The sequence below is a fragment of the Quercus suber genome, unplaced genomic scaffold (assembly GCF_002906115.3).
Source record: "Quercus suber isolate HL8 unplaced genomic scaffold, Cork oak 2.0 scaffold_2, whole genome shotgun sequence".
NCBI classification, from domain to species: Eukaryota; Viridiplantae; Streptophyta; class Magnoliopsida; order Fagales; family Fagaceae; genus Quercus; species Quercus suber.
The window spans coordinates 2301951-2319234 of NW_027069469.1; the positions used below are offsets into that span (position 1 = coordinate 2301951).

At 32.5% G+C, this 17284-nt stretch overlaps 2 protein-coding genes across 3 annotated transcripts; both read right to left on the reverse strand.

The window, feature by feature from the left end:
- Positions 1–217: 217 nt before the first annotated feature.
- Positions 218–1808, reverse strand: LOC112013903 (uncharacterized). The gene is made up of 3 exons (XM_024046284.1): positions 1357–1808; positions 1018–1069; positions 218–319 (listed from the first exon to the last, which is right to left on the reverse strand). The coding sequence occupies exons 1-3, from the start codon at positions 1806–1808 to the stop codon at positions 218–220; spliced, it is 606 nt and encodes a 201-aa protein (XP_023902052.1).
- Positions 1809–4513: 2705 nt separating this feature from the next.
- LOC112013990 (disease resistance protein Roq1) lies at positions 4514–17023 on the reverse strand. 2 transcript variants are annotated; one of them, XM_024046372.2, is made up of 12 exons: positions 16892–17023; positions 16531–16602; positions 14519–14703; positions 13818–14340; positions 11754–12840; positions 9505–9810; positions 8652–9308; positions 8066–8561; positions 7331–7782; positions 5664–5782; positions 5210–5536; positions 4514–4845 (listed from the first exon to the last, which is right to left on the reverse strand). In XM_024046372.2, the coding sequence occupies exons 4-9, from the start codon at positions 14318–14320 to the stop codon at positions 7700–7702; spliced, it is 3132 nt and encodes a 1043-aa protein (XP_023902140.1). In that variant the 5' UTR covers positions 14321–14340; positions 14519–14703; positions 16531–16602; positions 16892–17023; the 3' UTR covers positions 4514–4845; positions 5210–5536; positions 5664–5782; positions 7331–7699. The 2 variants fall into 2 exon arrangements, with proteins under 2 accessions (XP_023902140.1, XP_065616323.1); XM_065760251.1 differs by having other exon boundaries at positions 5131–5536.
- Between the last annotated feature and the right edge of the window lie 261 nt (positions 17024–17284).

A 17284-nucleotide genomic window follows, 5' to 3' on the forward strand; every position in this document is an offset into this window, starting at 1 on the left:
ATGAAAATCATCATAACTGAAACTATATAAAAAAATAAAAATAAAAAGAAGAAGATGAAAGAAAAGATCCTGGCTCTACTGTCTTTATGAAACAAGATATAAGTATATGTCACCTGAATACATTTCCAAATCATTATAACCAAAACCATATATAAATTCGATACAACTTACCAGTCAGACTGACAGAAATGCTTATGCACATCTAGTAGTCATAGCCTCAACTGAAATCCTCATGTGAAAATCCTCCCCATTTAGCAGCTAGACAAAGTATAAACAGAACATGAGTGTCATCTTCTACTGACATGTTAATCGTTATCATCTGCATATATGTGAAAACTTGAGTTAGTATGGTACTATAATCAAAACAAAAAATAATAGCAATTTACTCATTAATAATCAATATAATTGGAGTCCCTCCTTGCGATTTCTAGAAGGCATGTCACCAATGATTATGAAGTATAGACATGGTAAAGACTACACAGTCTCTAGTTTTCACGTTTAAAAAATTTATGAGGATAATTTCTCTTGCTTCTGCCAGCACTACACAAGGTGAATACGAAAATTAGCATAATACTTGAACATTTACAAATGGGATGCCATAATAGGATTGAGCCACCTACCTTACCTAAGAAATTTTGCAGCTGGATACATATGTTTCATTAGCAATTGGTAAATCTAAAGGTGTGCCTTCTATTCTACACTGATAAAAGCAGGGCATTAGCACAAATGCAGAAGCGGTTGGAATGTAAAGAAAGCTGAAGCCACCAATATGACAGCACGTATGGTTGGTCTGAACAATCAAGTAAAATAAGTGGCATGCCACAATCAAGAAGTGGTTGATCTAATTGTAAAGAACCTAAAGGTGGAGTAACTTTCGTGAGAGTCCCTTCTAGTCTCTTGTTTTGCAGTTTTTTTTTTTTTATATATATATTTTTAATTTTTCTTCTTTTAAGAATAAGAAATTTCATTAACAATAAACTTAAGAAAGTAGAAACATAAATTGTTCTCTATTATTACCTTATCTACTAAAATAGTCTCACTGATATATCCCCACTCTAGCTTTGAAAACCTGAAACATCAATAAAAATCCAACTAAGCATTCAAAACTATTTTAGTCTAAAGGCCTAGCACATTTCAATCACCACCAATTTTAATAAAATATGGATTTGACACCAATTACCCTAGTCTGAAATAGTTAGAAGGCTTTGAAAATTCATGCTATGTGATAAAGTTGACATAAATTGCAGTATAAAGAAGAAGATGAATTAGAAGAAGGGAGGGAGGGTGGGGGGACAATTTTGTAGAAAGGAAGAATTTTTGTACTAGTAACCTGCTTATCTCTCCTTAGGTAAGCACATCTTTTCCCAGCTCATCCAAGCTAGCTTCTTTTCATCCCTCACCAGTCCCCACCAGAATTGTCTCACTAGACCTGTCAATTCATCACACAGCTTATTTGGGAGCTTAAAACAGCTCATGGTGTATGATGGCACCACTTGAGCCACTGCCTTGATCAGTACTTCCTTCCCAGCACTAGAAAGAAGTTTTTCTTTCCAGCCCGAGACCTTATTTGCTACCCTTTGTTTCAACTGAGCAAATGTATTTCTTTTCGACTTGCCTACCAATGACGGGAGACCTAGGTAGGATTCATGTGCTCGAATAACCTGTGCGCCAAACATGGCTTTAATTGATTCCTTTGTGCTCATGTCAGTGTTAGGGCTGAAAAACAACGATGTCTTACTCCGATTTAGTTGCTGTCCAAATGATGTCTCGTAAACTTGTAGTATCCTCTGTATCTCGTTACACTCCATTGTAGTGGCTCTTCCAAAAATGAGGATATCGTCAGCGAAGAATAAGTGTGATATTCTTGGGCCCCTTGTCGAAGCTGCAACGCCCCTCAACTTCTTTTCTCGGATGGCTTTGTGTAGTAATGCAGACAGACCTTCGACAACAATAAGAAACACATAGGGTGACAGTGGATCCCCTTGACGCAGTCCACATGTAGGTGAAATCTATCCATAGGGAACTCCATTGACTCGCACCGCATATGTTATCGAGGATACACAGCTCATGACCAACCTAATCCATTTATCATGAAAACCAAGCTTCCTCATTATTTGTTGCAAGCACTCCCACTCCACCCAATCATATGCTTTACTCATGTCTAGTTTTAGCGCCATCTCCCCTGTCTTCCCTTTCCTTTTCCTGTTGACATGGTTCATTAGTTCATGAGCTACCAATACATTGTCCGTGATAAGTCTCTCCGCAACGAAAGCGCTCTGGTTCTCACCTACAATGTCCTGTAAGACCACCTTTAACCTATTGGCTACTGCCTTAGATGCTAACTTATAGACAACGTTACACAAACTTATCGGTCTGTAGTCAGTAACACTTGCCAAGTCCTTGGTATGAGCACAATGTGCATGTCATGAAATTTAGGAGGTGCTATTCCATGGTTAAGGAAACCAAGAACAGTTTGAATAACAATGGAGCTTATAGTAGGCCAAAAATGCTGATAAAATAATGGAGGCATACCGTCGGGTCCCCGTGCCTTCATTGGATGCATCTGTTTTAATGCTTTCTCTACTTCGTGGGCTTGAAAGTCTTGAATAAGCATGGAGTTCATTCTATCAGTCACCTTTGTATGTAAAGCATCAAGCATCTCATTGCTCACCACCTGTTGCGACGATGTGAAGAGCTTCTCAAAATACTCCACAAAAATACTGCCTATCTTGTGAGAGAGAATTTATAGAAGGGCATGATTAGTTATCTATTATTCTATATTTCTATTAATCATTCAATTTAGATTAACTAAATGAGTTTTGTTAATGGTTGTCTATAGGACATTTTTTAATGAATTATTTTTGAAAGTTTTAATGTCATTTTTTTGAAAAAAAAAAAATGTAAATGTTAGTTACTTTTTTTTCCATAATAAACTTTTACAAATAGTTCATTTTCAAAAAAAAAAAAAATTTAAATTTTAAAATAATTCATAAATCAATATATTTAGGGCATTTATTAACTTCTCCCTAAGTTAAAATAGTTTCCTAAAATAATTTATTAATAGATTTCCTAAGGGCAGGGCAACCGTTAGTAAAATCTTTTCTCTAAAAAAAATTCTCTCACCTTTTTCTTTTTTTTAAACAAAAAAGCATTTAATCTCAATTTTTTAAGAAGAGTTTCATCTCACCTTTTTTTTTTTTTAAAGAGTTTCATCTGATCACCTTGTTTGGACAATTGAGGGGTTTTTTTTTTTTTTTTTTTTTTAAAGAGTTTCATCTGATCACCTTGTTTGGACAATTGAGGGGTTTTTTTTTTTTTTTTTCATCCATCAAAATTTTTTATAGTACTGTACATTTAGAATTAGAACGTTATATTTTCCTGTAGAAAGAAAATATTATATTTTAAGTGTAATTTCAAATTAAATCTTATAATTTTTAAATTAAACCATAGGAGGTATATAATAAGACTATATTACAAATTAAACTTGATAATTCCGCTAATTTAAAATTAAGCCCTAAACTTTTAAAATTGTGTCAATATAAACCCTAAACTATTTTTTTTTTTTTTAGTTGGATTCTGAATTTTAAATTCTTTTTTTTTTCCATCACAAAATGGAGCTTTATAAAAAGCTAACTACACCCAGAGGAATCATACAACAGGGCTTAAATCGTATCTCAATGAAAGCTGCTAGGGAGCAAAGGACCTTCAAAATCATGCTCTAAAAGTCCATTACAAAAACTTTGACCAACTAGGATTTTCTTTGAATAGCTTGAACTACCTGTAGAGCATTTCTCTCTCTACAATAACATTATTGAATTTTTCATTTTTGACAAGGTCAAAGAGGATAGCTTGTCTAAACGCTAAAGCCTCTATCACTGTTTGATTGACTTCAAGAATCAATGATACCCAAACTTTTAAAACTCTTTCATCTTATCCTCTTAGCACCACATTAGTGGAACTTTCCCTACAAAATTCTGGAGTTGGTTTTCCTTATTTGCTTTCTCCATATAGCATTTCTTGCCACCTGATCTGATAGCATTCAATAGAGGACTCAACTTAGCACACTACTTCATTGTGTTCTTTTATCTATCTTGAATGAAGCATTATTACAAATCAAAAGAGGACTCAACCCTTTTTAAAGCATTGATGCATTTCTAACTTCATGACATTGTAACGATCAAGAATTTGATTTGAAACTAACAAAATTATAGGATTTGATTTGAAACTCCACAAAATTATAGCATTTTTTTTTTTTTTTTGAAAACTGGATAAGCCAAATAATATAGTCTTTGGAATCACAAATAATATATTTTGGCCATTAAACTTGATCCACTCTTGAGTCCAGACTAAAATTTACCATCAAATATCCTCTCTCTTGCTTTTGATGCTTGAAACATCAACATAAATCCAACTAAGATTTCAAAATTGGTTTATTCTGATTAGCCTAAAATGTTTCACTAACCATCAAATTTAAAACATATAGATTAGACATGAGTTATTCAAAAAAAAAAAAAAAATTATAAGATTCCAAATTTTCGTATTATATGATCAAGTTGAACATGAATTGTAGTTTTTGGTGTGAGAAAAACCAATTATAAAGAGAGGGAGATTTTTTTTTCTTGGCAATAATGAATTTTTTTTGCCAATTTGTGAAACTTGTTTTAAGAGCAAGTAGAAATAGAAATGCCTGTACACTGCACAATGTCAATAGTCCACTCTACAGGCCTTTCCCTCTTCAGTGTACAATAAAGGCCAAAACGATGACTAATCGAACCCCAACTAGATAACATGCCCCAAAATTGACATAGGCTCCCATATGCTACCTGCCACTTCCTCTAGCAACCCCTGATGCAAAGCAGAAAATAGATTTGTAGGGTTAATGGCATTGCATCAAGGAAGATTACAACTTCTACATTGTCTTGATATGCTGGTCTGTTTTGAAGAAAGATACTTAACGATTAGGCCACAACTATTATAATTTATAACCCAAAAACAGAATTATTCAAGAGCAAACTTGTTTGATACCTTTATTTATTTATTTTTATATTTTATTTACTAATAGTTAACTTCTAAATTCTAAAGAAAATATTCTAAACTGAATAATGAATGAATGCTCAGTTGATGGTATACCTTGAATAAATAAGTTAGAAATTCAAAAGTTTTGCTCCAAGTAAAAGCCCATTACATGAGAGAAATGTGAGAAAGTTACCCTGAAAGTACTGCTAGTAAGCCATCCATGATTATAAAGAGACAAATCATGACCCAAAACTTCCTTCTCTCTGCTGAAGGCATAGCCCAAAACATTGCGGCAAAAGAAGAGAATCATGCCTATGATAACCATCTCTGCAACTACAAGAACCATTGCAATCTTGAAAGTCATTTTAGCTGCTTGTGGATTCCCACCTCCCAACTCATTTGAAGCCCAAGTGCTTAGATAAGTTCAGGCATAAGGAAACACGTTTAGAGAAAACTTTTATGTGGCTCCAAATGCATGTGGCATGTAGTAGGCTAGTAGCACAAATAAGTAATTTCCAAGCTGCATACAGTGAGAAATTAGAAGCCTAGTATAATGATTGGCATGCAACAAAATGTCAAGAGACTTAATATGTCTAGCCAAAAAATGAAGTCTGCCATTTTCTTGACAGAGAACAAAAATAGTTTACCAAACCATTCCAGCAGAAGGAACGATGAAGTGAAAGAATAGCTCCCATATGCAGAAGGAATAGCTCTGCCCCATTGGCTTGTCCGTTTAAAGCCCTTCATGCACCAGTCATCTCACACACTGCTTAGCAGCCACAAAAATTCACTTATCATGATGACTGAATTATACATCTTAGTCTGACATTTCAGATTCTCAAACCAAAAGACATCTATGGTAAAATTAAAATTATGATGTGATGATGATAATAACAGCAACAATAAATTAAACAAACATCAGTGTCAAAGAATTATGCTTTCAGATGGCCAATTTGTATGAGTAAATTAACAGATTTTATGTTGTTGATTTTAGCACATTAATAAAGTTTACTCAGGCTTGTGAACAAGCATGAGCTCAATCCAACATAAAACATAGACTAAGCAGGCTAGCTGAGGTTCAGTCAAGGACAAAGGTAGTCTAGTTTCAACATGACCAAAGTTTTGATAGCCCAATACTGGATTGGGCTGAGAAATTTTGCAGCTTTACTATGGATACATATATTTCATTAGCAATTGGTAAATCTAAAGGTGTGCCTTCTAATCTACACTGATAAAAGCAAGGCATTGGCACAAATGCAGAAGCGATTGGAATGTAAAGAAAGCTGAAGACACCAATTTGACAGCACATATGGTTGGTCTGAACAATCAATTCCAATAAGGGCAAGCCACAATCAAGAAGTGGATGGTCTAATTGTAAAGAACCTAAAGGTGGTAAGAGTCCCTTCCACTTTTGTTTTGCAGGTTTTTTTTTTTTTTTTTCCCTGTTTTAATTCTTTTATGTATAAGAAATTTCATTCACAATAAACTTAAGAAATTAGAAGCAGCAAAACTAGAAACAAGAAAATAAAAATAAAAATCAACTGGGGAAAATCATCTGATTCTCTCAAGCAATTACAAGACTTGCATTCTATTGTTGGCTAGTAATGAGGAGTAGATTAGGCACTCTAGAAAGAATGCTGCATTGGGGTTACACAGGTGATCTAAATTATGTGCTCTACAAGAAAAGTATGAAATGTAGAGCACACTTGTATTTTGAGTGCCCATTAAGTAAATTGAACATAAATTGCACAATAAGAGGGAAATGATGGGTTAGGGAAGCAAATTTAAAGAAAGGAATAACTTCTAAGATTGCCCATTAATCTGTTTTTGCCTAATAATTAAATTTTTTCCAAGAGCAAACAGAAATGCTTGTTAAATAGACGCTATCAAGAATCTGATCCAAAGGCCTTTCCCTCTCAAGTGTACAACGAATGCCAAAAAGGTACATACTAGATTGCAAAATAGGCTCCTAAATGTTGCCAAACATGCCCTCTAATAATCCTCGATGCATGGTAGAAAATAACACAGTTTAAAGGCAAGCATAACCACTAACAGGACATTTCCTCTTGAATATATAGGGCTCCATTATAATCTAAAAAGCATATAACTTTACAAGTGAACTTGTTTGAAACTTGCAACTTTTGAACTGCAAGGAAAATATTCAAGACAGAATACTTAAATTAATGCTTATTTCATACCATAGCTACATTGGTAAAAACTTATAACCTTAAAGTTCGGCTTCAAATTTCACAAATCACTTTCTCATAGACATTAACTCAAATCCACATAGAAGAGTGAAATGTGACAAAGTTACCTGAAGTAATGCTTGTATGCAATCCAATAGCACTAAACTCACTTGAAATCACCCAAGAAGAAATATAATTAGTAAAACCTTATAACTCATCATCTGTCTATACCTAGATTCCCTGTAAAAGTAGATCTTCAACTCCATTTTCATTTTGAAACAAGATGCACAGATATGCCACTTGAACAAGTTTCCAAATCATTGTAAATAAACCAAATACAGATTGATTAAAACATGGTCAGGCTGATTGAAATGCATGTACACATCTAATTGCCTAAGCCTTGATTGAAATCCATCCAATGAAAAAAAGATAGTCAAGTATTAACAGCCCTTAGGTGTCATCTTTTGCAGTCATGTCAATCATTACCATCACCAACTCTATATATCATCATCATCAAAATCATCACCCAATTTGTGTACATCATGACGGAATTTATTTACCCCATCATCATCATCACCACCTGCATATATGTGAAAACCTGAGTTAGTATGATGATTATTATAATAATTTACTCATTACTAATGAGTGTAATTTGAGTTTGCTTCCTAACTATTTTGGAAAGCATGAAACCAATGATTATGAAGAATATATATATGCTTGCACATGGTGAGCCAACAGAAGAAAAAGAAAAATGACTTGACTTACTTGCCAGTGACAAAACCAGATGTATATGTAGTTAGAAAGAAAATAAGATAGAATAGGATTGGCCATTAATGGGAAGGATGGTTGAGATGGACTTTTACCAGTTAATTTATAGATGGATACTTCCCCAAAGCTCTCAATAAAACATGGTGCATTTGTTTCTTTGACCTCATCCACATGGACCACTCCTTGGTTGTATATAAAACTGACGCCACATTCCCCCCATAAATGTACGGTTGAGAAACTTGAGTTACAGAACATAACCGTAATCTGACTGCATTCATCATTCCCAACAGTACCAAACCAATCCTCACGAGACAAATACAATAGGCAAATACCGTTTATATAGGTAGTAGAATGTACAAAGGAACCGTGATTCCGAAGCATACCACCAAAGGTTATCTTACAAAATCCAAAACCATCTTTCACTTCTACAACACGTGGAAGTTGTGGAAGTGATGCCCAGAGAGCAAATCCTATCCATTTACTATTATACCAATTTGAAGGCAGCTTTATGTTTATTGAAAACCCCTCTTTTACAGCTGACCATGCCCGAATAATATATCCACCCAAAACGGCTTCATGAAAAAGGAGCCCCTGTACCCAAACCAAAACACGACTATTGTTAACTGTTATTATTTAACTATTCAAGAGAGAGAGAGAGAGAGAAGAGAGAGAAGAGATTACCCGTAGGAAATGGAACAGTTTTGTAAATCCCGCTAGACTGCCGCTCTCATCAAATGGAAGCCATTGGGAGAGAGGTTGTGACCAGATACTTAGTTTGACCCCTTCTGGTGAAAAGTTTAGGAAAGAAAAAACTTCAGGCTCTTTATAACTTACATTTGATGGAAGCCTTGGCAACGATTTTAGTTTTGAGCATTGGGAAAGATCGAGTGTTTTAAGAGACCTCAAATTATCCATGTTGCTTGGAAGACATTCAAGACGTGTGCAGTGACTTAGATCTAAGAAAGTAAGGGCAGGCAAACACTCGATTGATGAGGGTTCTACTTTCTTAATAGCAGTCCAGGCCAAATTGAGTCTCGATAGGCTTTTCATAATTCCCGTAAATTTAGGAAACGAACTGATTTTATAGCAACGAGAAAGATCAAGATCCGTAAGGGACTGCATCATTTCAGCAGACATGCTGGGAAGATTGGTAAGAGAAACGCACCAGTACAGATATAAGTCCCTAAGCTTTTTGAGTTGTCCAATAGATGGGTGGATCTCAACCAATTGGCCGCAATTAGAAATTCTTAGTTTCTCAAGTATCGGAACACCTGAAAAGTCAGGTGTCCTAATGAGGTTTTGGGAACTAAGATCCATGTACTTTAAGTTGGCGGAACGCTGTTAACAAAAAAAATAAAAAAGATTTTTCATAAAACGTAGAAATTAATTTAATAAAACAGCTTTATAAATGAAAGGAGGAAGCTCAAATACATCGGGAGTGTATTTGTATTTGTATCAACAATTAAAAAAAAAAAAAAAGGAGAAATAATAAAAAATAATAGAAACGCAATTAAAAAAAAAAAAACAAAATTACCATTACTCCTTCCCAAAGATATTCAAATTGGCTGTACTGCAAGTCAAGGTGAACAAACGCCATTCGTTGTTTGTGACTGGATGCCAAACATTTGAAAGGACAGTTATCCCACCGAAGATATCTTAGGTTATTAGGAAGAGCAAGATGTCTTTGGCAATTAAGAGAACTCTTTTTATCTCTGAGATAAAAACTATGAATTATCAGCAATCTAAGATTAGACATCTTTGAAAACCCTTCAGAAATTTCTTCGAGGTTGAAATCCTCTTCCCGGCCTTTAACAACTATGGCTTGAATTGCACCTGTTGCCTAAGATTTCAAAAGCAAAGGCTTGGTGATTTGCCTAATCAAATGATAAGAATAATAGAATTATTTAAGTTTTATACCGTTTTTAAAGTTGTAAAGGAGATAAAAAAAACATCTACTCCCTAAGTTTTCATATATAAAACTCTCTAAAATATATATTTATTTTATTCCTCCTCTAGTATGGTGGGTCCAACCCCAAATGTAATACTTAAAAATAGTAAAATATACTTCAAATTATACCATTTGGCAATGCGATTTAGTGGAGTTAAAGAGAAATTTAAATGAAAATGCAATAAGATTGGTGTTTGGCTTTGCGTTTTAAGAAAATTACATTTTTATAATAGAAAAAAAAGTTGTGTTTTCAAATAGCAACTCATGGAAATCACTATAAAATTGCATTTTCACGTTGCAATTTTTCATATCAACAATAATTTCTACATATTTTACCAAACACTTAATTTCAATTTGAAAAACACATTTTCTAAACACAACTTCTAAATTTTTCAAAACATGAATTTTCATAAAACTAACCCAAACTGATTCTGAAGAGTCCCATTAATACCAATAGATCATAGTACTACACCATATGTTGATAGTTAAATGTACTACATATTAAGGCCTATTAATAGATTGTGTTACATCTTATTTTAAAGTCATTTTTTCTTATTAATCTATTTAAAATTCATACATTAAAACTAGAAAGGTGCACTTCCACCTTTTAGAAAATTCAAGACCAACTAGGGAAGAAAAATAGGAAATCACAACATTATTTTTTAAGTGATGGAAAAGGAAAATAAAGAAAATAAAGCCTACAAAATGATTTTTTTTTTTTTATATTAAAAAAAAATGTGAGGATAGCCTTTTGTTCAAGGTAGTATCCAAGAGTCGAATGATTAGTTCATAACATCAAGAAAATTAAATTCAATTTTGCAAACAATTACAAAGAGATATTACATTTTTAAAAACGTAAGATAACATCATTGACAATATATTAGCAGGGTAAATGAATGTTTTATTCTTTATTTCATTACTTAAAACTTCAGTATCTGCTTACCTATTGGAAAATTTTTTGTTTAAAAGAACTAATTTATTAAAAATAGGAAAATGTATATCAAATTATATACCAATTGGCATTGCGATTTTGTAAAGAAAAAGAGAAATTTAAATGAAAGTCCAATAAGATTGGTGTTTGGTTTTGCATTTTTAGGAAAATTACATTTTTATAATAGAAGAAAAGTTGCATTTTCAAATAGCAGCTCATGGAAATCACTAGAAAATTGCATTTTCACGATGCAATTTTTCATATCAATAATAATTTCTACATATTTTACCAAACACTTAATTTCATTTTGAAAAACACATTTTCTAAACACAACTTCTTTAGTTTTCAAAACATGAATTTTCATAAAACTAACCCAAACGGAATCTAAAGAGTCCCATTAGTAACTAATAGATCATAGTATATCATCATATGTTGATAGTAAAATGTACTACATATAAAGGCCTATTAATAGATTGTATTACATCTTTTTTAAGTCTTTTTTTTCTTATTAATCTGTTTAAAATTCATACATTAAAACTTGAAAGGTGCACTTCTACCTTGGGGGGGGGGGGGGGGGGGGGTTAAGCCTATAGAAAGATTTTTTTTTTTTTTTATATTAAAAAAATGTTAAGATAGCCTTTTGTTCTAGGGAGTAACCAAGAGATGAATAATTAGTTCATTACATCAAGAAAAATAAATTCAATTTCATAAACAATTACAAAGAGATAATATACGTTTTCAAAATAGAAGAGATCATCATTGACAATATATTAGCATGGTTTTTGGTAAATGAATGTTTTATTCTTGATTTCGTTACATAAATACTTACTAAACAAAATTATTTTACTATACCAACTCAATATTATTCATTGAAATAAAATTATAGCTTTGTCATTTTTCTTACCTCATCACTCTTCAATACATGAAGCAAGTCCGAAGCAAGCCACAACCGACTTTGCTTTCCAAGATTTCCATTTGATTCAAAACGAATAATTTTTTGACCCATTTCTGCTAGTAGATCATGCATCTCCAAATTTTCATTGTCATCTATAGTAAGGAGAGATTTATCCACGAGAACACTTATACCAATTACTGCATCAAAACCACGATTCTCTAATATCTCTTTTACATAATATTTCCTCCACCCTCTAAAAAAACATGCAATATCCAAAAATATCTTCTGCCACATTTCCTCTAGTCCATCGTAACTTATTTTAAGTATATCATGTATATTTCCTTTAATATTTTTAAAACTGCCCAATGCACTTTTCCAGTCTTCTACTGTTCTTCCAAACAAAAAAGAACCCAGAGTAACAAGAGCTAATGGAAGGCAACTAGCATATTCTACAACATCATGGGAGAGCTGCATATAACCTTCTTTGGGTTGCTCCTTTTTGAAGGCATTCAAACAAAAGAGTTTTAAAGAATCATCACTGCTTAATGCTTTAGGTTTGTATATTTTATGCACTTCATGTTGGACCAACAAATGTTCATCTCTAGTTGTAATGATGATCCAACTATCCCATCCAAACCAGTCATGCCCTCCAGCCAATTGTTTTAATTGGTCCATGTGATCAACATCATCTAGGACAAGTAGAACTTTTTTCTGACATAACCTTCTCTTAATTATTTCAACTCCTTCATAAACATCCCATATCTTTTCATGACTCCCTAAAATTTGTTCAAGTAGTTGTTGTTGTATTTCAAGCAAAGAGGGTTTTGATCTTTCCCTAACACTGTAAATAAAACTAGAACCTTCAAAGAATTTTGAATACCTATGATAAATAGCTCTAGCAAGAGCTGTCTTTCCCAGCCCCCCCATACCACAAATCCCTAACATGTAAACCCTGTTCCTTGAACCTAAATACAAATGGATCAATTTTTCCATGATAGAATCTATTCCTACAAGGTTTTTGGTAAAGCTTGAGAATTCTGGACTCAATTTCTCCATAATATCTTCCACAATTTGTTGGATAAATTTTGACTCATGTCTGTGAACAAGATAGAAAATAATTGAGTAATGGTCCAAACCAATTATAAAAGAAAAATGCTAAGCTCACAACATATTCACAACAATTTGTCAACAAATTCTAGGTGGCAAGTTGTTAATTCATGGGTAAAAAAATGATATTAGTAGTGGGTCCAAATTAGAACCAATAATAGCTTGCCACCTAGGTTTTGTTATGAAATTCTGATGAATGTAACATTGCTCCTTATAAAACCACAAGGGAGGAATAAAAATAATAGGCAAGATTTTAACTAGTATCATGTTGTAATAATTGAATCCATGCATATTATGCTACATTCTAATAACTATTTATTATTTACTTCGTGATATATGAAAGAAGACCGTTTGTTTTGAAGTAAACCATTTTCGGAAAATGTTTTCCCATTTTTTAGGTTTTGTTTGTTAAAAAAATGTGGTCAAACTTCTAAAAAATTTTATGTTTAAAATCTTTTATAAAAGGATGTAAAACATTTTTCCTTTAAAATTTTGGCAAAATATTTTACGAAAATACATAGTGGCTTCCTTCACCACATCTGGTGGCTAGGTCACCGGTCTACTTTGAAGCCACAGTTTCCGACAGTTTGGTGCCACAGTTTTGACAACCGGTGCTAGTGGTCCAATGGTCAGAGCCACCACTCCAACGATAACCAATGTCAACAGTTTGGTGGCCAGAAATGCCACTTTGATGCCAGAGGTTTGATAACCAAAGCCGTCATTCTAGTGGCCAGAGACACCGCTCCAATGACGGTCACCAGATCCATGGTTCCAGGTGCCAGATCCGGTGGCCCGATCACCGGTGGTCAGATCCGGTGGCTAAGCCCCCAGTTTTGGTGGTTTGCTTAAAAATATTTACTTGTCATACCAAGCACTTAAAATATTTTATTTTAAGTTTAAAAATATTTTACTTAAAAAAACGGAGCTTAAATATTAAAGGAAATACATTTGTCATAGAAAGTATACCTATCTTGTAAATCCCGACCAGAGAGATTGGCTACTTCTCTCAATGCAGCTCTCCAAGTTTCCACCTTATCTATGCTTTCTTCATTGTGTTTATCAAAGGCTTGTGCAAAAATTCCCTCTTGTTCCCGTACGTGAGATGGATTCACATGATAAAAAATTGGCACAACTTTCAATCCTATCTTGTTCTTGCATTTAACAATATGGACAAGTTCATCCAAGCACCATCGGGAAAATGCATAGTTTTTTGAGAAAATGACGATAGCAAATCTTGATTCTTCAATAGCTTTCAAGAGCTCTTCTGAAATAGATTTTCCTCTCTCAAGCTTTTCATCGTCCCTAAAGGTAAAAATGCCTTTTTCTTTCAAAGCATGAAATAGATGATCCGTAAAATTTTTACGGGTGTCCTTGCCTCTAAAACTGAGAAACACCTCATATTTCCACCCAGATTTTGAAGAAGAAGAAGAAGAAGATGGTAATGGCGGTAAGGCTCCTTGAGTGCTCATGGAAACTGATAAATCTTGCACTTTAATATAGATTAAAAAAAAAAAAGATATACATTCAATTAAAATGAAGAGAAATATATTAAAAGGAAAGTAAATTAAGGAAAGAGAAAACAATTTGATGTGGATTTTTCACATCAATGACGTAGTGAAAGGAAAGAAATAAAAGTAATGAATAGGTGTGAAATATTGACAACTTACAGATCGAAACCCTCCTGAAACAATTCCGGATTCGATTCCTATTCGTAGCTGATTTTCTGCTTATTAAAGGAAATAGATAGTGTTCTTTCTCCGCGTAGTTTATGTGTGAGAGAGAGACTGAGCATAAGAAGGAGACCAGGGTCACTGCCTCACAGGAGACGGGTTTATCACCAATTTCACATGCCCTGTTTTTAAGTCAAGTCAACAACTCTTTCTACTGGACAATAATTTCGTGGTGACCAGCTGTGAAGCACCACTTAAATTTCTTTGTTATTTAATTTAGATGCCATCTTGCTTTTCAGGTCATGTAGATACAGGAAAGTGGGCCAGGGTGTGTGAATTGCATGCATTGGGAAATTTGTGATATTTATAAGTGTTTAGTTTACGTTTTCAAATTATTATTTTTAGTTTTTAAATAATATTTTACGTATTTTAATGTATTTTTTTATTTATATGTATTTTAATAAATATTTTCAAATAATAATTTTTAAATAATTTTTAATTTTTAAACACATGTACCAAATGGGTCCTTAAGATTTTGCATGTAATGACATTGCTTTAAATAGTTGTGATTGAAAGTTGAATTTCAACTATTAAAATAAAAAATAAAATGATCTTAATTCTTTAAAAAAAATTTAAAAATAAAATGTTAAAGTTAAAAGGTAAAATGGCGAAATTGTTTGTGAGAGAGAAAAGGAGTAATTGCACCTGGTGCAATACTCCAGATCTCAATTCGTGTTTGATATATGTACTTAAAAATTAAAAATTGTTATTTAAAAACATGTATAAAAATATGTACAAGTGAAAAAATGTGTGAAAATATATTAAATATTATTTAGAAACTGAAAATTATTATTTGAAAACATGTACGAAACACCCCCTAATTTCCATGGGCATGGTTTAAAAAAAATTGTCTATTTTTATATAATAACTTACTTTTTTTATATATTTATTTTTCAAAACATCTCAAGTCAAATTATCTATTTATATTATATTTCATTAAAATAACAATTTTATTAATTATTTTTATTTCTTCATATACAATAATTACTGTTCATTATCTTTTTTTATTCTCGAAATATGTAAAAAAAAGAATAAATAATAAATAATATTAGTGTAAATTTACACCTTTTTACACAACTTTACGTTGCTTGATATTGGTAAATTTTAGACTTTGTTGACTAAAATGTTAGTACCTTTTTTAATTATTTGTAAATGCTCTGAGTCTCCTATCTTTTTCTTTCCTCTAAAATATTATCCAAAACTATGCCAAAATGTTGAAGAAAAAGAAGATGATAATCACATGAGGCTCCTTGAGTACTCTGAAACCGTGGGAAGTAACTAATAAATCTGGAACTTTTAATATAGATAACAATACAAAGTACATTAAAATAAAAAATAAGAGAAAAAAATTTAAAAAAATAAAGGAAAGTAAATTAAGGAAGAAGAAAACAATTTGATATGGATTTTCCATTTGAAAGACAAAATGAAAGGACAGAAATAAATGTAAGCGTGATAAAATGGCAACTTTTACAGATTTGGAAATTGAAATTACAGTAGTAGTGATGGTAATGCTCCAAACCCTCAAACCTAGCCAGATTCAATTCTTATTAGATAATTGCCTGTTTAATAAAGTATTTATTAAAAAATTACCTCAAATTCTAACTGTGACTTGAAAAGTTAATATGGTGTCCTAGTTGAAGAAAGAAAATTAATTTTGGTATTAATTTGGATTTACTTTGTGTATAAGAAAAGGCTATTCATTAGAGTGGAATGTATACTTATTACGTGATAAAGAAGTAATATATTTTTTGTCCAAAGAAATAATAGTGATAAATAGGTGTGAAAAATAGTAAAAAATATATAATTAATTTTTTTTTGAGAAAAAAATATATAATTAAATTAGGGAAGAAGAAAACGATGTGAAGTGGGATTTTAATTTCAGGCAGGGAGTGAAAGAATAATAATAAAAAGAGAGGATTGTGCGTTAAAACTTAAAAGTGAGAACTTACCCATTTGTGAGAAGGAATTACAGCGGCGATGGCCTCCAAAACCTCCTGAAAACACTCCTGTTTTTGTTGCTTCTTTTTTTTTTTTTTTTTTTTGACAAAGAAAGGACGACTGAAAATTATTTAACTATAGGAAACGAGACAAATATAATTTAATAGATTTTTGAAAACAATACTACGGAATTTAAGCACTCTTGGTAATGAGAAAACCAAGTCGAGGTTTAAACCCTGAAAGTTGAAACTCTTGCTTCACGGCAATTAGGAAGAAGAAAACAATTTGATATGGATTTTTTCATTTTTCAAGAAAAAAAAATGAAAGGAAAGAAATATAAGGGATGAATAAGTGTGAAAAATGACAACTTACAGAATTGGAAATTGAAATAACAGTAGACTAGTAGTGATTGTTTGTAATAAAGGAATGGACTCTGTTCTTTATTTCTCCGAATGTTTGTGTCCACACCTTCAATATCCTTTGTTTCTTTATTTCTCAGTGTGTTTGTCTACGCCTTCAATATCCTTTGTTTCAAGTCAAGTCTACTACTCTTCCTTTTATATTGCTTATTATTATTATTATTATTATTATTTTTTAAATCCATAAAGGAGGAAGGAGACAGAATAGTTTCGCCGTAACCGGCTAGAGAGATGTGTTGGTGGTGGTGGTGGCGTATGGCGTCCCCACCACGTATGAGAGATTTCCATCCCCAAGGAAATTTCTCCCTTGTCTCCTCGTTCATATCTTTGAAGAAGAAAAAAGTAA